The sequence below is a fragment of the Cheilinus undulatus genome, linkage group 1 (genome assembly GCF_018320785.1).
Source record: "Cheilinus undulatus linkage group 1, ASM1832078v1, whole genome shotgun sequence".
Lineage (NCBI taxonomy): Eukaryota > Metazoa > Chordata > Actinopteri > Labriformes > Labridae > Cheilinus > Cheilinus undulatus.
The window spans coordinates 58,379,984-58,402,781 of NC_054865.1; the positions used below are offsets into that span (position 1 = coordinate 58,379,984).

The 22,798-nt window shown below is 42.1% G+C and overlaps 2 protein-coding genes across 6 annotated transcripts; one reads left to right on the forward strand and one right to left on the reverse strand.

The window, feature by feature from the left end:
* Positions 1 to 2,677: 2,677 nt before the first annotated feature.
* rasl12 (RAS-like, family 12) lies at positions 2,678 to 14,311 on the forward strand. Of its 4 annotated transcripts, none has more exons than XM_041784941.1 (5): positions 2,678 to 3,047; positions 9,889 to 9,924; positions 10,145 to 10,218; positions 11,761 to 11,936; positions 13,508 to 14,311. In XM_041784941.1, the coding sequence occupies exons 1-5, from the start codon at positions 2,939 to 2,941 to the stop codon at positions 13,833 to 13,835; spliced, it is 723 nt and encodes a 240-aa protein (XP_041640875.1). In that variant the 5' UTR covers positions 2,678 to 2,938; the 3' UTR covers positions 13,836 to 14,311. The 4 variants fall into 4 exon arrangements, with proteins under 4 accessions (XP_041640875.1, XP_041640865.1, XP_041640894.1 ...); XM_041784931.1 differs by having other exon boundaries at positions 2,681 to 3,047; positions 9,889 to 9,945; XM_041784960.1 differs by lacking the exon at positions 2,678 to 3,047 and adding an exon at positions 8,161 to 8,803.
* Positions 14,312 to 15,410: 1,099 nt separating this feature from the next.
* On the reverse strand, positions 15,411 to 22,269 carry si:cabz01068815.1 (solute carrier family 51 subunit beta). Of its 2 annotated transcripts, none has more exons than XM_041784810.1 (6): positions 22,162 to 22,269; positions 20,010 to 20,051; positions 19,524 to 19,922; positions 19,185 to 19,301; positions 18,184 to 18,274; positions 15,411 to 18,089 (listed from the first exon to the last, which is right to left on the reverse strand). In XM_041784810.1, exons 2-6 carry the CDS (start codon positions 20,047 to 20,049, stop codon positions 17,717 to 17,719), a joined length of 1,020 nt encoding a protein of 339 aa, XP_041640744.1. In that variant the 5' UTR covers positions 20,050 to 20,051; positions 22,162 to 22,269; the 3' UTR covers positions 15,411 to 17,716. The 2 variants fall into 2 exon arrangements, with proteins under 2 accessions (XP_041640744.1, XP_041640753.1); XM_041784819.1 differs by lacking the exon at positions 22,162 to 22,269 and adding an exon at positions 20,180 to 20,402.
* Between the last annotated feature and the right edge of the window lie 529 nt (positions 22,270 to 22,798).

Consider the following 22,798-nt stretch of genomic DNA (forward strand, 5'->3'; position numbering starts at 1 on the left):
TTGACCTCATAAGATCTGTCCTGGATTCAACAAGGTCATTGCTGGACATTACGGGATCCTTCCTGGACTCCTTCAGGTCCCTCTTGGGCTCCATCGGGTCTCCATTTGACTCCATCGGGTCTCTGATGGATTCCATCTGGCCCTTCTGGGGTTCAATTTGGTCTTGGCCTGACTCCATCTGATTCCCGCTGGGCTCCATGAGGTCCCTCCTGGACTCTTTCAGGTCACTCCTTGGCTCTATGAGGTCCTGCCTGAACTCAAACGTGTCATAGCTGGACCTTATCAGGTCCCTCCTGGAGTCCATCAGGTCCCCACTGAGCTTCAGATTGTTGTTTGACTTCATTAGATCCCTCCTGGATTCTATCAAGTCACTCCTGGACTCTATCCGGTCCACCTTGGGCTCCATCAGGTCCCTTTTGGATTCCTCAACCTCCCTGATTTTGATCATCAAATCCTGTCAGAACAGAGATTGCTCCAGATTGGAGTCCTGCAGGTCCTCTGTTTCAGACACGCAGCCTAAAAACCCATGGCTGCTGTCTGTCTCTCTGCTCTGTCTCTAGATCTGTCTCTCTGCTCCGTCTCTAGATCTGTCTCTCTGCTCCGTCTCTGTGTCTCTCTGCTCCGTCTCTGTTTGTCTCTCTGCTCCGTCTCTGTTTGTCTCTCTGCTCCGTCTCTGTCTGTCTCTCTGCTCCGTCTCTGTCTGTCTCTCTGCTCTGTCTCTGTCTGTCTCTCTGCTCCGTCTCTGTTTGTCTCTCTGCTCCGTCTCTGTCTGTCTCTCTGCTCCGTCTCTGTTTGTCTCTCTGCTCCGTCTCTAGATCTGCCTCTCTGCTCCGTCTCTAGATCTGTCTCTCTGCTCCGTCTCTGTATTTCTCTCCGTCTCCCCGCTGGTGTCTGATCACAGCTCTATAGATAGCAGGCTCTCTGTGCGGCTGTGGCTCTGCTGACATGTATCTGGGACAGAAAGACGAGCCGATAATGTGATGATGGTTCATGTTGCTCTTTGTTTGTTATTGGACAGCTGAGTCTGTCCTTGGACAGCCGGTCAGTAACAATGGGAGCCCTCCTGGTCCACATGGTGGAAATGTCTCTGATTCAAGTAGTATTCATGTTCTCTAGAGTGACAAACCGCTTCTCCATCTGGCAATCTGATGGACCAGTCTGGGTTTGGTGGTTGCCAGGAGAACGGTACTTGTCTGACTGCATTGTGCTAAGTGCAAAGTTTGGTGGAGGGGGGATTATGGTGTGAGCTTGTTTTTCAGGAGCTGGGCTTGGCCCCTTAGTTCCAGTCAAAGGAACTCTGAATGCTTCAGCATACCAAGAGATTCTGGACAATTCCATGCTCCCAACTTTGTGGGAACAGTTTGGGGATGGCCCCTTCCTGTTCCAACATGACTGTGCACCAGAGCACAAAGCAAGGTCCATAAAGACATGGATGAGAGAGTTTGGTGTGGATCAACAGAGTCCTGAACCTCAACCCCATAGAACAGCTTTGGGATGAATTAGAGCGGAGACTGAGAGCCAGGCCTTCTGGTCCAACATCAGTGTGTGACCTCACAAATGTGCTTCTGAAAGAATGGTCAAAAATTCCCATAAACACACTCCTAAACCTTGCGGAAAGCCTTCCCAGAAGAGTTGAAGCTGTTCTAGCTGCAGAGGGTGGACCAACATCAGATTAAACCATATGGACTAAGAATGGGATGTCACTGAAGTTCATATGAGAGTCAAGGCAGGTGAGCCAATACTTTTGGCAATATAGAGTATTTGTGCCCTTCTTCCTCTTACTTATGATCCATTTTTGTCACTTTTCAACAGCTTTTCCCCATTTTTACAGTCTATTTCTGCTATTTTTTTTTCATATTTGCTGCAGTTTCCCTTTTGTTGCCAATTGTAATCTATTTTTGCCACTTTTAAATGTAACCCCATTTAAAAGCCCCATTCCTGCCACTCTGAGACAATTTCCTGCTACTTTTAACCTATTTGTGCCACCCTTACTCTTACTTATGATCCATTTTTGAAAGTTTTTCAACAGCTTTTCACCATTTTTGAGGCCAATTTTTGCCACTTTTTTCTTATCTTTACACATATTTGCCCAAAATTCCTTTTTTTGCCAATCGCAACGCATTTCCTGCCACTTTTAAACCGCTTTTCCCCATTTTTACCTCCCATTTTTGCCACTTTTAGGGAATTGTCTGCCACTTTTAATCTATTTTTGCCACATTTAAACTGCTGCAAGTCAAGGCAGGTGAGCGAATACTTTTGGCATCATAGTGTATGCTGGCCACATGGCTCCAGCTCTGTTAGGAAACCAACATGGATCGCTGTCATCAGGGGGATCAGGGGGTGACTCCTGTTAGAGAGCAGGGCCCTGAATGCGAGCAGGACAGGTTTGAACATCCTTTCTTTGTCATCTCCATCTCTCTCTCCTCCATCTCTGTCCTGTGTTGTCAAATAAAGACAGAAAAGCTCCACACACAATCAAAGACAGAAGCAGAGGTCCACATGTGGACACAGAAACACAGACTGATGGGAGATGCTGTGGTTTTATAGCATGAAGTCTGTGTTGTGTACAGCTGTAGAGAGCTGCATCTGTAACAGGAAAAAGGGAGGAAAAGAAAAGAAAACCCCAGAGAGTAGACCCCAGAAAGGCTGGGACAGGCCGAGAGAGGAGCCAAACAAACATCTCTGAAGTGGAGGGAAGAACTCCTGCTGGATCAGACTGCATGTTTGCTGCCAGTCTGAGAGGATCAGTGGATCCTGCACCGTTCTGCTTTAACGAGCTCCGTTTGAAGAGTTTTTCCTAAAATGGAGAGGTCATCTGTGTGCTGCTCTCCTGGGAGCTGAGGACTCTCTCAGATCAGGATCTGGACTAACACCAGTTGGATCGGTACGGACTCAAGCACAATGTAGAGACCTTAGCCGGGTTTGTGGGCTGATTATCATGTTTGGGAAAGTAAAGACGGGTCAGCCTGCAGCGACAGCAGCTCCAGACTCGGGTCCAGCCGAGTGTAACCTGGTTCTGCTGGGCATGATGGGCTCCGGGAAGTCTGGTAAGACCCACTAACATCTATAAATGAGACAAATATTTCACAGATAGAGAAGAGAGGTGGACATTTAGGACATTCAGTACTGATAAGAAATGAAGTGAATGTTCCTGAAGGGGGAGAACCCTTTTGTTTTTGTGTCGTTTCTTCTTCTTCGTCTCATAGTAACTCTTATTCTTCTGCCAGAGCGCTCAGATTCCTCTGAGATGGAATGTGCTGGAACAGGTTTCCAGACTTCATAATGCAGCATTAGTGTCTGGAACAAGCTCTTTCCTGCAAAACTAAAAGATTTCCTTGGACAAAATGACGGCAAACAAAAGTAGAATGAACACCCAGGTTATCATTATGTCTCCTTTTATTAATGATCTGTTATTTATGAATTTTACTCAGTGTGTTTTGGGTCTTTTATGTCCTATCAAGAGTCAGCTGTAGGGGGATAAAGATATTTGTGTTCATCCTGAACCGTCATGTGTCAGACATCACGCTTAAGTCCCATGACTAATATGTCTGAAGAAGGAAAGAAGCACACGTGACCTCCATACCTATCTACACCTGAATCCAGGAGACGGGAACGCTCATAACTCAAATTACAACTAAACAACAGATGAAGACGTTTGTCATACCTGCTCCTAAAGCCGGCGTCTGATTGGCTCTAAGCTTCCTGGATCCTCTCAGACTGGAGCGGATTAGGATGCAGAAGCTTCATTAAGATCTTATTTTCTTCTAAAGTAAGTGAACAGTCTCCAAGCATCATTTCATCACAAACAAACACAATTATTCTGATCCTGACCAACAGGTGGCGCTTCAAGTACTCATCAACATCTGAAGTGGCACCAAAACATTAGCTTTAGCTTTGTTAGCTTCAGTGTTAAAGTTCATGTAACTACATAAGCCAGAGTTGCTAAGTTAGCTTTAGCTTTGTTAGCTTCAGTGTTAAAGTTCATGTAACTACATAAGCCAGAGTAGCTAAGTTAGCTTTAGCTTTGTTAGCTTCAGTGTTAAAGTTCATGTAACTACATAAGCCAGAGTAGCTAAGTTAGCTTTAGCTTTGTTAGCTTCAGTGTTAAAGTTCATGTAACTACATAAGCCAGAGTAGCTAAGTTAGCTTTAGCTTTGTTAGCTTCAGTGTTAAAGTTCATGTAACTACATAAGCCAGAGTAGCTAAGTTAGCTTTAGCTTTGTTAGCTTCAGTGTTAAAGTTCATGTAACTACATAAGCCAGAGTAGCTAAGTTAGCTTTAGCTTTGTTAGCTTCAGTGTTAAAGTTCATGTAACTACATAAGCCAGAGTAGCTAAGTTAGCTTTAGCTTTGTTAGCTTCAGTGTTAAAGTTCATGTAACTACATAAGCCAGAGTAGCTAAGTTAGCTTTAGCTTTGTTAGCTTCAGTGTTAAAGTTCATGTAACTACATAAGCCAGAGTAGCTAAGTTAGCTTTAGCTTTGTTAGCTTCAGTGTTAAAGTTCATGTAACTACATAAGCCAGAGTAGCCAAGTTAGCTTTAGCTTTGTTAGCTTCAGTGTTAAAGTTCATGTAACTACATAAGCCAGAGTAGCTAAGTTAGCTTTAGCTTTGTTAGCTTCAATGTTAAAGTTCATGTACCTACATGAGCCAGAGTAGCTAAGTTAGCTTTAGCTTTGTTAGCTTTAGTGTTAAAGTTCATGTAAATACATAAGCCAGAGTAGCTAAGTTAGCTTTAGCTTTGTTAGCTTCAGTGTTAAAGTCCATGTAAGTACATAAGCCAGAGTAGCTAAGTTAGCTTTAGCTTTGTTAGCTTCAGTGTTAAAGTTCATGTAAATACATAAGCCAGAGTAGCTAAGTTAGCTTTAGCTTTGTTAGCTTCAGTGTTACAGTTCATGTAAATACATAAGCCAGAGTAGCTAAGTTAGCTTTGTTAGCTTCAGTGTTACAGTTCATGTAAATACATAAGCCAGAGTAGCTAAGTTAGCTTTAGCTTTGTTAGCTTCAGTGTTAAAGTTCATGTAAGTACATAAGCCAGAGTAGCTAAGTTAGCTTTAGCTTTGTTAGCTTCAGTGTTAAAGTTCATGTAAATACATAAGCCAGAGTAGCTAAGTTAGCTTTAGCTTTGTTAGCTTCAGTGTTACAGTTCATGTAAATACATAAGCCAGAGAAGCTAAGTTAGCTTTAGCTTTGTTAGCTTCAGTGTTAAAGTTCATGTAAATACATAAGCCAGAGTAGCTAAGTTAGCTTTAGCTTTGTTAGCTTCAGTGTTAAAGTTCATGTAAATACATAAGCCAGAGTTGCTAAGTTAGCTTTAGCTTTGTTAGCTTCAGTGTTAAAGTTCATGTAAATACATAAGCCAGAGTAGCTAAGTTAGCTTTAGCTTTGTTAGCTTCAGTGTTATGTTCATGTAACTACATAAGCCAGAGTAGCTTATTTAGCTTTAGCTTTGTTAGCTTCAGTGTTATGTTCATGTAACTACATAAGCCAGAGTAGCTAAGTTAGCTTTGTTAGCTTAATGTTAAAGTTCATGTAACTACATAAGCCAGAGTAGCTAAGTTAGCTTTAGCTTTGTTAGCTTCAGTGTTAAAGTTCATGTAACTACATAAGCCAGAGTAGCTAAGTTAGCTTTAGCTTTGTTAGCTTCAGTGTTAAAGTTCATGTAACTACATAAGCCAGAGTAGCTAAGTTAGCTTTAGCTTTGTTAGCTTCAGTGTTAAAGTTCATGTAACTACATAAGCCAGAGTAGCTAAGTTAGCTTTAGCTTTGTTAGCTTCAATGTTAAAGTTCATGTACCTACATGAGCCAGAGTAGCTAAGTTAGCTTTAGCTTTGTTAGCTTCAATGTTAAAGTTCATGTAAATACATAAGCCAGAGTAGCTAAGTTAGCTTTAGCTTTGTTAGCTTCAATGTTAAAGTTCATGTACCTACATAAGCCAGAGTAGCTAAGTTAGCTTTAGCTTTGTTAGCTTTAGTGTTAAAGTTCATGTAAATACATAAGCCAGAGTAGCTAAGTTAGCTTTAGCTTTGTTAGCTTCAGTGTTAAAGTTCATGTAAATACATAAGCCAGAGTAGCTAAGTTAGCTTTAGCTTTGTTAGCTTCAGTGTTAAAGTTCATGAAACTACATAAGCCAGAGTAGCTAAGTTAGCTTTAGCTTTGTTAGCTTCAGTGTTAAAGGTCATGTAAATACATAAGCCAGAGAAGCTAAGTTAGCTTTAGCTTTGTTTGCTTCAGTGTTAAAGTTCATGTAACTACATAAGCCAGAGAAGCTAAGTTAGCTTTAGCTTTGTTAGCTTCAGTGTTACAGTTCATGTAAATACATAAGCCAGAGAAGCTAAGTTAGCTTTAGCTTTGTTAGCTTCAGTGTTAAAGTTCATGTAAATACATAAGCCAGAGTAGCTAAGTTAGCTTTAGCTTTGTTAGCTTCAGTGTTAAAGTTCATGTAAATACATAAGCCAGAGTTGCTAAGTTAGCTTTAGCTTTGTTAGCTTCAGTGTTAAAGTTCATGTAAATACATAAGCCAGAGTAGCTAAGTTAGCTTTAGCTTTGTTAGCTTCAGTGTTATGTTCATGTAACTACATAAGCCAGAGTAGCTAAGTTAGCTTTGTTAGCTTAATGTTAAAGTTCATGTAACTACATAAGCCAGAGTAGCTAAGTTAGCTTTAGCTTTGTTAGCTTCAGTGTTATGTTCATGTAACTACATAAGCCAGAGTTGCTAAGTTAGCTTTAGCTTTGTTAGCTTCAATGTTAAAGTTCATGTACCTACATGAGCCAGAGTAGCTAAGTTAGCTTTAGCTTTGTTAGCTTCAATGTTAAAGTTCATGTAACTACATAAGCCAGAGTAGCTAAGTTAGCTTTAGCTTTGTTAGCTTCAGTGTTATGTTCATGTAACTACATAAGCCAGAGTAGCTAAGTTAGCTTTAGCTTTGTTAGCTTCAATGTTAAAGTTCATGTACCTACATGAGCCAGAGTAGCTAAGTTAGCTTTAGCTTTGTTAGCTTCAATGTTAAAGTTCATGTAACTACATAAGCCAGAGTAGCTAAGTTAGCTTTGTTAGCTTAATGTTAAAGTTCATGTAACTACATAAGCCAGAGTAGCTAAGTTAGCTTTAGCTTTGTTAGCTTCAGTGTTATGTTCATGTAACTACATAAGCCAGAGTAGCTTATTTAGCTTTAGCTTTGTTAGCTTCAGTGTTAAGTTCATGTAACTACATAAGCCAGAGTAGCTAAGTTAGCTTTAGCTTTGTTAGCTTGAATATTAAACTTAACGTGACCACATCAGCCAGTGTACTCAAGTTAGCTTTAGCTTTTTTAGCGTTAATGTTAAAGTTCATGTCACTGCATAAGCCAGAGTAGCTAAGTTAGCTTTAGCTTTGTTAGCTTTAATGTTAAAGTGAGTACGTAGCTAGAACAGTTTTGTCAGCTTCAACAAATGTAGTGAAAACTAATGTATTTAACATAGCATTGTTAGCTTTTTCTACATTACCTTTAGCTAAAGTAGCTTAGTTAACCTTAGAAAACGTAGTATTAGCTAACAGTGTGTCTCAGATCTTTTCCTTCTGTAGAGCCGTTAAACTGTCTGTCACCCACCGCCATTTAAGACAACCATTCAGCCGTCTCTGTTTTCTTCTTCTACTCTTTTTTACAGGTTATAGGTAGACGTTAGGCCACATCACCAAAGTCTGATGGCTGTTTCCTCTCACTCTTAGACTTCTGTAACTTTTCTGTTATTATTCTCATGGAGGAATAACCTTTTTGCCTTAGATTCCTTTTTCTTGATTGATAACATGTTAGTTAGCTAGCAGATGCTAATGTTAGCGCGATAGCATGCTAACAGAACGTAGTCCTCTCCAGTATGGCGTTCTCTGAGGCTCTGAAGGGTCCATCATCCACACTCAGTTCTTGGACATTTCTGAGCGTGCCGCTGTTAAACTGACTTATTACCTCTCAGTGAAGCATGCTCACCTTTGCTCTGAGAATGTTTAGCATTTAGCACAGAGGTGTGCAACCTGGGACACACTGGTAGCTTCATTAGCTTCACCTTTAGCTCTGTTAGCTACATAATTTGGGTTATGAGATTTGCAAAACTGTAATAGGTGTACAGTCTTCAGCTACGTTACCTATGTAGCTTACATAGCTAACATAGCTTCATTAGCTTAAGCCTTAGCTACATTGCTTACATAGCTTTGTTATTATTAGCCTTTACTATAGCTAAGAAATGTATTCATTACCTACATAGCTTACAGAGCCAACATAGCTTTGCTAGCTTAAGCTTTAGCTGCATTGGCTACGTAGCTCTTCCATGAATAAAACATGGGTTTATGAGATTTGAAAAACTGTGAAACATGTACAGTCTTCAGCTATGCTACCTACGCAGCTTACATAGCTAATGTAGGTTTTTAGCTTTAGCCTAGCTGTGCTAGCTGTGTAAGAAGGTTTTCATAAGGACAAGCGTTTTCCTGTCAGCAGACTGTTTACTAAACGTTTGTCGTCAGGTTTTTTACTTTAAACTTCTAGGATCCTAACTCTTACCCTAACCTTAACTGGAAGTTTAATCCAGTTTAATTTTTAAAGTTTAAGCGTGTATTTCCGTGTGGCTGATATCTGCAGTAGCCTCCAGACTGTGCTGATACTGATTGATGAAAGTGGGCGTGGCCTGTCACGTGAATACTCATTAAAAGTCGTTTGATTGGTGGTGGTACACTTACTCAGACATCCTCAGCTGACTTTTAAACATGCACACCAGATTCTGTAAATGTGATGAAGACTGTGAGGGTCCTGTCAGTGAAACGCTGCAGACGTAGAGGTGATGACATGAAGGTTTGATTGTTCTCTCTCTAGCTGGGTTTCCATTACAGTTTTTCACAAAATAAAAGCGATATTTCTTCAATTTCGATTAAGTATAATTGCGCTTTGAATGCGTTTCCACTGAAGGGAGTTTTGGGCATAGGCCTTGCAATGCTCGTAAAATCTCACCTCCCGTGAATCCGCTGCAGGGAAGCTTGTTGAAACCTGTTGTGTGTTGGTACGGTTTTGGTTACATCTACGGTGGTTGTGTTGATAATTTTGTACAAAAGACTAAGGCAACGGATGATAGTTCAGAGGTAAAGTCCATATGTACGGCAAAAGCCACGCATGAGGGTAGAAGGATGATGTTAAGAAAAGTCTCATCTCTTCTTCTGTCCACACAAACCACACAAACGCCACGTTGTGGAGTGACTGGTCATGTGACACCGTACGTCACGTCCCTTGACTTGTAAATGTGGAAAAAGTGTTTCCATTACACTTTTGCGATATATTTCGATATCAAAACGTCTGAAAAACCTCCTCATGAAAGCGTAAAAACTTTTTAGCGACATTTTAGCTTTTTTTTCGAAATTCAGGTGTTTCCATTACCAGTTTTTTATAGCGCTATTTCGATTTTGCGCATTTCCACGTGTAATGGAAACCCTGCTAATGAAATGCTGCAGATGTAGAGGTGATGACATGAAGGTTTGATTGTTCTCTCTCTGTCTCCACACAGAAGTAAAATGACGTTTCCGACTTTGTTATATTTGCATCTTAAAGGGCTTTAACCCTCATGTTTCTGCCTGACTACGTTACTATCTGAGTCTGAGTTTGTCTCTGGGTTCCTGTCAGTGATGGCTGTAAACGCTGCTAAAGCAGCTCAGAGTCAGCAACTCTCTGCAGGCTCAGAGAGATGATGCTGCAGAGATGAAGAAGAAAAAACAGAACTTAACCTGGATTTATTTCTTACTCATTTACTCTGTCTGGTGCTAATATGAATGTTAATGCAGCACTGGTTTTCTCAGGACCCTTTCTGACCCCCGTGCTCCTCTGTAGGTCCCCTAAGGGCCCCTCGGTCTCAGTTTCCCTGTGTTTGTTTTTCAGCGCTGACAGTGAAGTTCCTGACGAAGAGATTCATCAGTGAGTACGACCCTCTGCTCGGTGAGACCACACAGAGAACATCAGGGACTTTAAGATGTTAGCGGGTAGTTCATCAAAGATGTTTCTAACATGTGGACATCTTTAACGAGTGAAGCATGAGAGCAGTAACCTCTTTATGTGTAATGTGTGGGTGAATAAAACGTGCACTTCTATCTGAGACTTGAGACTAGGACATATGACGGTGGATTCTGTGTTTCAGAGGACGTGTACTGCTGTGAGCAGATGGTGGACCAGCAGCCAGTTACAGTCAGAGTGATGGATACCTGTGACCAGGTCAGCATTTATTGTTGATTATCTGACGAGTGTTTCCATGGCAACAGAAACAGGCGCTCCTAAATGAGGAGGAGACGCTCAGCAGTACCGTACTATCACTCTGAGCGTGGTCAGGATGTTAGAATGACTACTTTTGACTTAATGCTGATAAAAATCAAAAGACATTAATACCACCACAACAAGCTGGGGCAGTATTTCTAAATCCAGCTTGGGTATGTCAATGATATCCAAAATATTGACTTTGATGCATCATTAGTTTTTGTGTAGCATCCGATTTAAAATTTACTACCCTTTCGAGTCATTAAGGACAAAAACGTCCACTTCCAAAAACGGCAATAAAAATAGTTTACATTAATATTTTATTCTGCTTTTTTTTGTTTTAATCTTTTGATCAACTTCAGTTCTAATCAAACTAATCCATTATTGAATAATTTTCAGGATTTTAACCCTTTAAATGCCAGTTTGATTACAGGATGGTCATATTTTTTTCTTAAAAAACCCACAAAAAAACCCACAAGAAAAAAAAAACAGTAATTATTTTCCAGAAAACTAATGTTGGGGGGGGGGGTTCAAATCAGTTCTGGGTATGTTAAACATTATCCAAAATATTGACTTTGCTGCATTATTAGTTTTTGTGTAGCATCCGATTTAAAACTTACTACCCTTTCGAGTCACTTGTGGACAAAAACATCCCATTGACTCCCATTCAAACCACATTTTTGATCTCATAGCCATTGCATGATATAATCATTCATTCTGTAATGTTATGGTTTCATTTTTGAGAAAAATAGTCAAATTTTTCATTTTTACTGTTCATCACTAAAATCAGCCGTTTCCCCATTAATGGCCTATGCATGGAAAGTCTGTCATTTCATTAGTTTTTGTGCTTGTGTTATTGAGCTTATTAGGCTATTTCAAGATGTTTGTGTGTGTGCATGTCTGTCGGTGTGTGTGTGTGTGTGTGTGTGTGTGTGTCTTTGAATTAGACAGATTGACAGCTTAACCTCAACCTTACCCAGGTCACACATGCACTCCAAAGAGTTGACTGTGGACAAAACCAAAACAACGCTGTGAGTTTATGCACATGCTTGGAGTCCTATCAGAAACTGCCATTCAACATTTGGTTTAAGGAAGATATCACATTTTTTTCATTAAAAACAACACTGACTTTAAGTTATCAAACTGGCATTTAAAGGGTTAAATTCCTCAAAATGATTGAATGTTTGGTAGTTTTGAGCACAGCTGAAGTTGTTTAAGAGATTTATGCAAAAAAGCAGAAAAAATATTAATCTGTTAAGCTTTTATAGCAGTTTTTTGGAAGTGGACATTTTTGTCCTTAATGGCTCTAAAGGGTAGTAAATTAAAGTGATGCTGAGGGTTAAATAATGTGATCATCATTCTAAAGGCTGTCTAGGTATTTTCTCACTCATTTGAACATTTTCAGGCTTGGAGCGTCTGGTGTCTTCTCCACATCTCTCCTCATCTTAGCTGATGACCTTAAAGATAGACCGTGTCTCTGAGATTGAAACTCTGTGTTCATAGGACGGTCCGGTGAACTGTGAGCGGTATCTGTCCTGGGCCAGCGTCTTCATGGTGGTCTACAGTATCAACAACATGGAGAGCTTCAAACGCTGCCAGCTCTATCTGCACATGCTCAGTCTGCATGGGAAAACTCCCATCATCCTCCTTGGCAACAAGCTGGACATGGACCCATACAGGCAGGTATCACTGTGTCTGTCTGTGTTTATGAAGTCATAATTCTTCAGACGGCTGCGCGTCAGCAGAAACGATCCGAAAGATCCTCAGACTGACTAAAAGACAGACTAACATGCATTAGAAGAGAAAACCTGTTAATCTGAGGATTTAAAAGCCAACCCTCCTCAGTTACGCTTACGAGGTCAAGCATAAGTGCTTGTCTAGTTCCTTTACATCTGAAACATGAATGGGGCCCTCAGTGTTGACTGTAGTAGTGAATGGGGCCCTCAGTGTTGACTGTAGTAGTGAATGGGGCCCTCAGTGTTGACTGTAGTAGTGAATGGGGCCCTCAGTGTTGATTGAAGTAGTGAATGGGGCCCTCAGTGTTGATTGTAGTAGTGAATGTTGATTGTAGTATTGAATGGAGCCCTCACTGTTGATTCTTGTAGTGAATGGGGCCCTCAGTGTTGATTGTAGTAGTGAATGAGGCCCTCAGTGTTGATTGTAGTAGTGAATGAGGCCCTCAGTGTTGATTGTAGTAGTGAATGGGGCCCTCAGTGTTGATTGTAGTAGAGAATGGGGCCCTCACTGTTGATTCTTGTAGTGAATGGGGCCCTCAGTGTTGGCTGTAGTAGTGAATGAGGCCCTCAGTGTTGATTGTAGTAGTGAATGGGGCCCTCAGTGTTGATTGTAGTATTGAATGGAGCCCTCACTGTTGATTCTTGTAGTGAATGGGGCCCTCAGTGTTGGCTGTAGTAGTGAATGAGGCCCTCAGTGTTGATTGTAGTAGGGAATGGGGCCCTCAGTGTTGGCTGTAGTAGTGAATGGGACCCTCAGTGTTGATTGTAGTAGAGAATGGGGCCCTCAGTGTTGATTGTAGTCGTGAATGAAGCCCTCAGTGTTGGTTGTAGTAGTGAATGAGGCCCTCACTGTTGATTCTTATAGTGAATGGGGCCCTCAGTGTTGATTGTAGTAGTGAATGGGACCCTTAGTGTTGATTGTAGTAGTGAATGAAGCCCTCAGTGTTGGTTGTAGTAGTGAATGAGGCCCTCACTGTTGATTCTTATAGTGAATGGGACCCTTAGTGTTGATTGTAGTAGTGAATGAAGCCCTCAGTGTTGGTTGTAGTAGTGAATGGGGCCCTCAGTGTTGATTGTAGTAGTGAATGGGACCCTTAGTGTTGATTGTAGTCGTGAATGAAGCCCTCAGTGTTGGTTGTAGTAGTGAATGAGGCCCTCACTGTTGATTCTTATAGTGAATGGGGCCCTCAGTGTTGATTGTAGTAGTGAATGGGGCCCTCAGTGTTGATTGTAGTAGTGAATGTTGATTGTAGTAGTGAATGGGGCCCTCAGTGTTGATTGTAGTAGTGAATGGGGCCCTCAGTGTTGATTGTAGTAGTAAATGGGGCCCTCAGTGTTGATTGTAGTAGTGAATGGGGCCCTCAGTGTTGATTGTAGTAGTGAATGGGGCCCTCAGTGTTGATTGTAGTAGTAAATGGGGCCCTCAGTGTTGATTGTAGTAGTGAATGGGGCCCTCAGTGTTGGCTGTGTTTGGGCCCTCAGTGTCTCTTGTAACACCTGTCTGTGTGTCTCAGACAGGTGAGTCAGAGTGAGGCTGAGGCGGTGGCGTCCCGTTTCAGCTGCGTCTTCTTCGAGGTGTCGGCCTGTCTGGACTTCCTGTCTGTGCAGCACGTCTTCTTTGAGGCGGTGAGGAGGGCGAGGAAGGGGCGCGGCCACCTGGTACCAGCAGTCTGCATCAGTGAGGACAGAGCGCTTCTCCCGCCCCCCACCTTCACCACCCCGTGCTACAAGGAGCTGCCGGCGCCAACCACCGCCAAGCTGGTCACGGTGAGGACGTCCAGGGCTCAGAGCAAACGCAGAGCCACCACGCTCACCCTGCTCAAAGGATTCAAGATCTTCTGAACCCCCAGAGACCCCAGAGCTCTGACAGGGTCTGTCTGAAGAGCAGGGGGACAATTCCAAAAAAGTTGGGACATTGTGGAATATGTAGATAAAAACAGAAGTCAATGATTGTCAAATCACATAGATCCACTTTATTCACAATAGAACAAAAACAACATATCAGATGTTGAAACGACTTTTGACCATTTCATGAAAAATATCAGCTCATTTAAATTTGAACATCTCAGCTGTATTGTAGAAACACTACAGTAGTCATGAGTCTGCTGCAGGAAGTCAGCCTGGGCTTCAAGCAGAGCTTCTCGCCTGTATCCCCTTACAGTTGAGAAGGTGTGTCCTGATTGGAGGATTGACTCTGCCCGTCATTGCTCCAGCCACTCCTAGAGTTTGGTTGTTTTTACTGTCTCTTTGTACAGCACTCTGGTCTCGTACTGTTTTTAATGAGATTTATAAATAAATGTGGATTTTATTGGGCTGGATTGAGAGTCATGTCACAGTCTGTGCTTATTTTAAAGATTATTCTCTGTATCTGAAGGATAAAGGATACAGCATCATAAAACACTCCTCTGACTTCATTTGATTCAATAATCAGCACACTGGGAACAACGGCTTCATTTAGTCAGGATGGGCTTTAGAAATGAGTCAGAAAACACAAAATAATCTGATTAGACATGTGTTTGAAACTGTGGTTTATAGAGTTATCCCCAGAGATTCAGTTATTATAGGCCGACAGCTTTGATTTAGTTTAAGGACTAAAAGAAAAGGTGAAATAGAGAGATAAGAGGAGGAGGTTATGTGTTTGCTGTCAGTTTCTTTAAATGAATAAAACCTTTCTGACTGTCTTTCTTTAATGGTTTTCTTCATTTAAGTGTTTAACAAACGGCACTGTGACCTGACAGCAGTTTAATGTTAGCATAGTCAACATTTAAAGAGGCTCTATACAAGATTTAGAAAAAATATCAGTGTAGCGACACCGCCGGCCATTAGGCGAACTACAACAGCATCGTGTTGTTCGTCCACCATGGCGCGCTCCTTGCTGATGAACGAGCCTCCGGTTAATCAGCTGATACACGCAGACCAAGGTGATTTACCGGCATCATCTATACAGAGGAGGTAAGTGTGCTAACACTTTAAAGTTCCACCAACTAATAATGAAAATGAATAAAGTATATCTGAACCTCTAGTGCAGACACGGCACAAAATTAAATATTGGTTCATATGAGGCGATTAAAAAAAGATATTTTCACGACCATTTCTATGAATGAACAACTTCACTACTTAGTGCACAGTACTTAGTGTTATTGTCTTTTTATGTGTGTAATGTGTAAAGTGTATTGAATGGGACGCGTTTTAGAGCAGAAGCAGCAGGGCTAACATTGCTTAGCTCTGATAATGGAGCCTCCACCGCAGATATCAGATAGCTGACATTATGTGTTGAAGATATTTTACCAACTAAGTATCAAAAATAAACTCAGTAAGTTGAGTCCAGTGCCAGGAACAAGAAAAAGATGCAATATTATCCAGAAAACACTAAATGAGCAACATGATATTCTGGTTGTTTGGATAGCATCTTCGTAAGCAAGCTAACGTGATGTAGCATATGGTTTATACAACATAAAACACTACATTGTATTTCATGGTCCGGAGTGATGCCTTACCTTTTCAACAGAAAGACGGCCATCTCTGGATCGGTATTTATCCCGAGCGCCGAGCGAAGCTCCCTCCATGTCTCTAATGCTCCACCGACATTTATCCTCTATTTCCCCCTGCGTCGGTCACACTCTCTTTTAGCCTGACAGGCTTCAGCAGATAAAACTATCTTAGTTTTTTATGTTTTCGCAGAGTTTGTGTGGGTGTTTGGGCTGAGCTAGCAGGTCGTTTATTCGCGGAAGCAGCCTTCTCCATTCAACACGGCGTTGTCAGGTATAAACAGAGCGAGGGGGTGCACGCATTACGTAGTACCCGACGCACTTCTGTTGAGCTTTCGCAGAAAATTCGTCCCGAATTCTTCACAGAGAAACGACTCCACAGGCTGACAAAGGCAAACAAGGAAGACATAAAGAGCCTCATTCTTCACATCAGGATAAAGTGCGCACCATTATATACTCAAAAGTGGGAAGTTTTAAAGCAACAATCTGACATAGAGCCCCTTTAAAGATGGAGGTCAGACACAGAAACAGACTCTGATACCATCTACAATTTCCATCTTTATTCTCTCAATGATTTACTTTTATCGTCCTTTAACATCTTTATTTATTTATATTATTTATGTATTTCGGTCAAGGGTGCGGGGGGGGGGGGGGGGGGGTAAAAGGGCCAGTCAGACTGGGGGCCCATGGGGTTAGGAAAATCCTGGTCCTTTATAAAGTCAGGCTGCGGTAACAATAATTTTATTTTTAAGCATTCTTATTAAAGTTTTAAAGACATTTTGATTTATCTATCTTTACCCCTTAATGCCTGTTGTCGCATATTTGATACATACTTTTATGATACTTTTATCCAATCAAAATGCTCTATAAGTTACTCAAAAAAACTCCTGAATACAATCTGATGAATGATAAAAATGCCCTCAAGTGGATTATCAGTTACCAAAAACATCTAATGAATGAAATGAGATACTAAAAATATATTTGTGAAATTTTATGGAAATTTGGATTTTTTTTAAATTTTCAGTAGAAAGTTAAATGATTGTTTCAGTTCCAAAAAATTAGAAATTTCTGGCTATTATTTGTGTTTTCAGGCTTTAAGGGGTTAATCTAAACGCCCTTTTCCTAAAACAGAATCCCCTTTAAATTATGATAACAACTATAACGGGCACACTGAACCGAAAATGTGGAAAGTAAAGAAAGGAAAGACTTCAGAGCTAAACCAGGATGCCAGAAAATAAAGCAGAAAAAATGAGACATCTTTTAATGGAAAATAATTACATTATTGTGAAAAAAGACTAAAAAGTTTGGAGAAAAGTGGAGAAATGGGTTCAAACCAGCAAAAAAAAAATAAAAGAAAAAGAAAAACCAGCAAAAACTGGTGAAAACTGAGGAAAAATAGTTTAAAAATGGCAAAGAAATGGAAAAAAATAGTTAAAAGGGGCAAAAACATGTTAAAACTGGAGAAAATGATTGAAACACAAAACAAAGTGGAACATTAGCAAAAATCCAGGAAAAGCAGCAAGCAAAAATTTGTTAAAAGTGGCAAAACAGTATTAAAAAATAGGATTAAGTTGGCACAAATGTGTCAGAAGAAGCAAAACTGGGTAAAAAGAGGCCAAAAATGGGGATGGGGGGGGTTTGGGGCATAACAGGGTGAAAAACAGCAAAAATGAGTTTGAAGAAGGAAAAAAGTGAGAAAAAGGGTTAAAACAGGCAAAAAAAGTGGCATTACAGAGCAACAAATGGAAAAAACGGGCAAAAAGTGTCAACATAAGTAGCAAAAATTGGCAGACACTGTGTTGAATAGAGGTTAAAAAGTTGCACAAACAGATAATTCCAACAACAGAACCCAGGAAAACATGATCAACTTTTCAGCTCTGACATGAAGTAACTGTTAGCTAGGAGGCTAGCACCAATGCTAATGATCTAACACACACGACTGAAGAGACGCTGAAGACTAAACTATGAACACGGGTATTTCAAATATGTGGGGCTTGTGTGGTTGCATCTCATTTTTAAAATCGAGTGTATCGTATCGTGTATGGTACCTGAATCAACTCTCCGCTGTTTCTGACCACACTAACACTCCTTTATTCCTTCCACCTCTGCACTGAAATAATAAAAGCTCTGAGTCAAACTGGCGTATTCTTGCATCTTTAGACTGATGATGCCTTGTTAGCATTAGCAGCTAGGATCCAGTGAGTGGAGTGGAACATACTAACACATGTCTGATCTCTACTCCTCTGCCTTCACAGGCTCATCAGCTGACACCTCTGCATGGTCCTCCTCCTGTTTCTCCTCCTCCCCTTGCTCCTCCTGTTTCTCCTCCTCCCCTTGCTCCTCCTCTTGCTCCTCCTGTTGCTCCTCCTTTGTGTCTGGGTACAGACAGGAAGTGTTCCCGTCCTTCCATGTGACGACTATGCTCCCTGCTTTGAGCTCGCTCAGCTCCCCGTTGGGCGGCGGCGGTCTGTGCTGTACTCGTTCTGGCGAAGGTGACGGTTTACTGCTGCTGTCGTCTCTGAGCGCTGAAATGACCTGCAGCTGCTCGCCCTTGCCCATCTGAGCCAGAGCCGCCGCTGCTTTGTACTTGGCTATCTTCTTTCTGTTCCTGCAGAACCAAAGAGGAGAAGCGATTAACCCAGGAGCTTTTGAACGTAGCTTAAATCTACAGAGTCGGGTCGTTGTTTGAGATCAGGGCCTACTTGTTGGCCATGACTCCCATCCCCAGCAGCATGAAGCCAACCAGAAGGCAGACGAAGGCAAGACCCAGCAGGACGAACTTCCAGGTGGTCGCTGCAACACAAACGAGACGAGACAGAAGCTAAAGAGCAGCTCTGATGGGTCTGATATGGTCAGTATGTTTTAGATAATCCAGTTTAATTTCAGATTTTCTCTATGAATAGATCAGATTTAGGGAGTTTGGGCTCCTCCATGGTGGTCTGCTCTCACACTCCTAACGTGCACACTTGTGCATGTGCATGGGTTGATACACAAGGTGGAGGTAGATGGTTTCTAAATCCGCCAAGAAGAAGAGACAACCGTGGAAACCTTTCATGTCAACAAGAGTTTCTGCTTCATGCGCACAATGGACGCCTTCATGTGCCTCACGCCCTGAGACGCTTCAGGGATATTTCTGTATTTTTGAAATTGTTTCGTATAAGTTACTTTTGCAGACAGTGTTGACTCTTCCAACAGGAGAAACCAGGCTATGCAGATACAGCTGCTCCACATTATTCAGCCAATTTGAGGTCAAATGGGCTGAAAAACACAGTGAGTTAATCGTGCTCTATACTGGTTGATTTAAAAGCGTTTTATTTTTTACCTACAAGCTGTTGTAACGTGGGTGGAGCTGCTGTATTGTGGGTGGGGTTGTTATTTTGTGGTTGGAGCTGTTGTATTGTGGGTGGGGTTAAAAGTTTAAGGGTGGAGCTGTTGTATTGTGGGTGGGGTTAAAAGTTTGAGGGGGGAGCTGTTGTATTGTGGGTGGGGTTAAAAGTTTGAGGGGGGAGCTGTTGTTATGTGGGTGGGGTTGTTCTATTGTGTGTGGGGTTAAAAGTGTTAGGGGGGAGCTGTTGTTATTTGAATGGTGCTGTTGAGTTTAGGATGGAACTGTTGCATTGTGGGGGAAGCTGTTGTACTGTGGGTGGAGCTATGGTCCTATGGCTGGAGCTGTTGTGGGCGGAGCTTAAACTTCTGCACTTACGGTCCTCTGTGCGGTAGAACCAGCGGAGATACTCCCTCTGTTCCTCTGTCATCTTTGCACCTGCCTGCTCATCTGTGGACTCAAACTCATCTGGTTCATCAGAAGACCGCCTGGATCCTGAAGGACAATCAGAACATGGGTCATAAAATGTTTAATTAGAGATAATGAGACCAAAACCTTCTTATTTCCTCTGTTCACTGCTCATCTGGTTATGAGGAAATATGAAACTACAGCAGCTGAGTTTGAATGTAAGAGAGTTTTCACTCTGACAGAGACTGTTTCACCGTAGACTGATGCCCCGTCCCTGTTTAGGACAGGGTCATCGGGTCCCTGACTTACTCTGTCTCTCCTGGCAGATGTCCCCTCCATCCACAGACCTCCACCTGGACTGTTTGCTGTCGTGTGAGAGGACCGGACGCCGTCCATCGACGGCCAGCATCATGGACAAGTTCCTGCTGATCAGCCTGTCTCTGTCACAGTCCCACAGTAACCCTGAAGGGTCCGACCCCGGCCCTGACCCCCGCTCACTGCAGGACCGAGTACGCGGCGGTCCTGGCTGCTGGGCCCACAGACACCTGGAGGACGCCTCGTTCATGAGCATGTTCTGGTCCACCCAGACCCACTGCTGGGACACGGAGTCCAGGTTACACCTCCTGAGGACCACCTCGCCTGACGCTGCAGAGTCGTCCATGCACAGGCTTCGGCGGGTGTTATGGACCATGAAGGCTCCCGTAGGAGCTGTGACACACAGACAGAGGAATGTAAAGCATAGTCATGGACTCCAGCAGACGTAAATATCAGAGAAAGGACTGAAGAGGAACTCACCCAGCAGGAGGAGAACCAGGAGGATCCTGTCAGCAAACATGTCTGCACAGAGACAACAACACTTTAAAAACCTTCTTTATAAACACATCAACCTTTAGAACCAACAGAAAGGAGATTTTCACGTATTTGTAGAGCTAGTAATGAAGTAGCAGCTGTTTTAAAAGGCCAACCTCCTGCTGTGAGTGACAAACCATCAAACCAGAGCTGATGGGAAAGGCCTGGACGTCCTCTACAGGACTCAGCAGGCTTTAGTCTGATGACTTTAAACGTTTGAGAGACAGTCGTGGAGATTCACGTCCCTCAAAGACTAAAGCGGGTCTCTGGATCCCAGGAAGGTATAAATACTCCATGAACTGGACAGAGCGTCCTCTCTGAGGTCTGGGAGGTAAATATTAGTCTTGGAGATCCGCGAGGTTCAAAGAGCTGCTAAAGAGTCAGCCCGCAAAAACAAACAGAATCAGCCATGTGACCGAGAACTATTACATAAAAGGAGAACAAAAGGCAGAAATCTCTCAATGAAAATGTAAAAAATACACACACCAGAGAACAGGAACCTTCAAACCACAAACCAGACAAATAAATCAATCAATAACGATGTCTGACAGGAAAGATGTTTCCACTGTTGTCTCATTCTTTAGGCTTTATTCATCTCAGAGTTAGAGGAAAACTTCAAATCTTTTTCTACAAGGTAAATGTTGAGCTGGTGTTCTGCCTCTCCAGTCATCTCAGTGTGCTACTACTACTACTACTACTAATAATAATAATAATAAAAAAATAATAATGGTAATAATAATAATAATTATTATTATTATCATTGTTATTATTATTAATACATTATCATTTTTTAATAGTGGTAGTAGTATTGTCTTTATTATAATGATTGTTAATATGGATCTTAACAACAACAACAATAATGATAATAATAATAATTTTTTTATTATTATGATGATGATGAGTATTACAATTATTATTATTATCATTATTATTATTATTATTATTATCACTACTACTTTTACTATTATTTTACTTGAGCACAATAGTCTGGTACTTTTTTTTTACCTCTGCCCACATGTTCTGCACCAATGCTGCACATTATTCTCAAAGAAGTAATGAAGAAACATGACAATATTTAATAGCTGAGGAAAGGGTCAAATATGAGAGGAAATCTATAAAAGCAGAAGATAAGAGAACAGAGAACGCCATGGCGTCATTACATCATCTGTAGGCTTCAGCATCAGAAAAGAAATCCTAATCCAGGTGGGCAGAAACCAGGTTTTAATCTGGTTACGTTTATATTCGCAGACTCTATCGTCTACCAGACGCTGAGGGTTCACACTCAGAGTGGAGGATGGATCAGAGAAATGTCCCTGACAACTGAGAACAGACCGCTCATGGACTCAGTCCGCCTACATCCTTCATGGCGGTCTGCACCAGACAAGCACGTCAACATTTGATCTGAGCAGGGACTATCATGCCAGAAGGTCAGGTGCTGATTGGCTAAATGTAGCCTGTTAAATCGAACCAATCACATGTTAATTTAGTAAATAAATGTCCAGTATGGACCAGTATGAGGCACCAGCGTTTTCCCTCTGAAGTGACTTTAGATGATCAGATGTCTGGCCTGTCCAGGATCTCAGTCTTGGACGTTCTCTGCATGAATCCTCTCCAGTCAGTGAAGGTTGGACTAAAGATCGACTGAGTTAGACTTCCAGGCTCAGCTCCACCAGAACATTCATACACATTCACCAGCAGTACATGGACACATGGCTGCAGGAGCTGGGGATCAAACCCCTGACCTTCCTACTGAGAGGACTGACTCTGCCACTAAGCCACAGCCGGCCCATAGGTCCCAGAGGATGGAACAGTAAAATCTAACTTCTCTTCTGTGCACTCGTCTCTAAACTACTACTAATCTAGGACAACTAGAGACGCAAGCTTCAGTCCTTTACAGTTCCACCGTTTACAGCTCTGTGCGCCTGCTGCAGTCACATGACCTCCCACTGATGAGGAGCGCTCCGGTGGAGTCATGGCTGAAGCTGCTGAACTCAAAGTTTGACATAAAGATTAAAAAAATAAGTGAGATGATGGAAACGCCGCTGCTGTGCTAACGGCCGACCTCCAAACATGCAGAACCATGAAAGCGTGGACTCACCGGTGGGACGCTGCGTGTCTCTGAGTCGAGGAGGATGGTGTGACTGTCTGCACTCACAAAGATCTGCAACAGAACACGTCCAAAGGTTAGGGGGCGGAGCCAGCTGCAGGTGTGGTTTAACACGGGTTTATGAAGCACTGTGGCGGGTGTAAAAGTTTTATTTCCTTCTGAGTCTTTAAACCAGAGTTCAGCCTGCTCTGTGTCTTTGACCCTGTTGCCATGGTTACTGTTTAGACAGCCTGGCAGTGGCCTTGTCCGTGAGTTTGCTAAGAGACGCGTCTCATTGGTCAAGAACACGCCGCTGTGTTTATGAGAGGGAGAGGAGGGTGAACGACCTCGGTGTCAGAGCCGATCGATCAATCAGAGTTCTTTATTATTGTTTCTATATGAATCGTGTTATTGATCAGAGAGCCTCCTGCCGGTTTCATCACTGCAGAGTCTGAGGAGGAGAACAAAGATGCAGAGGAAGTTTCTAGTCAGATTAGCTTTAAGAACACTCATTTATGTACAGAGAAGCAGTAAAAGTAATCTATTACATCTCTGAGTGACTCAGAAATAACTGACAGTACTCTTACATTCCTCCTGAGATCCTCGTTACTGATTACTGATGAAAAAATCCAAACTTTAACCTGACACT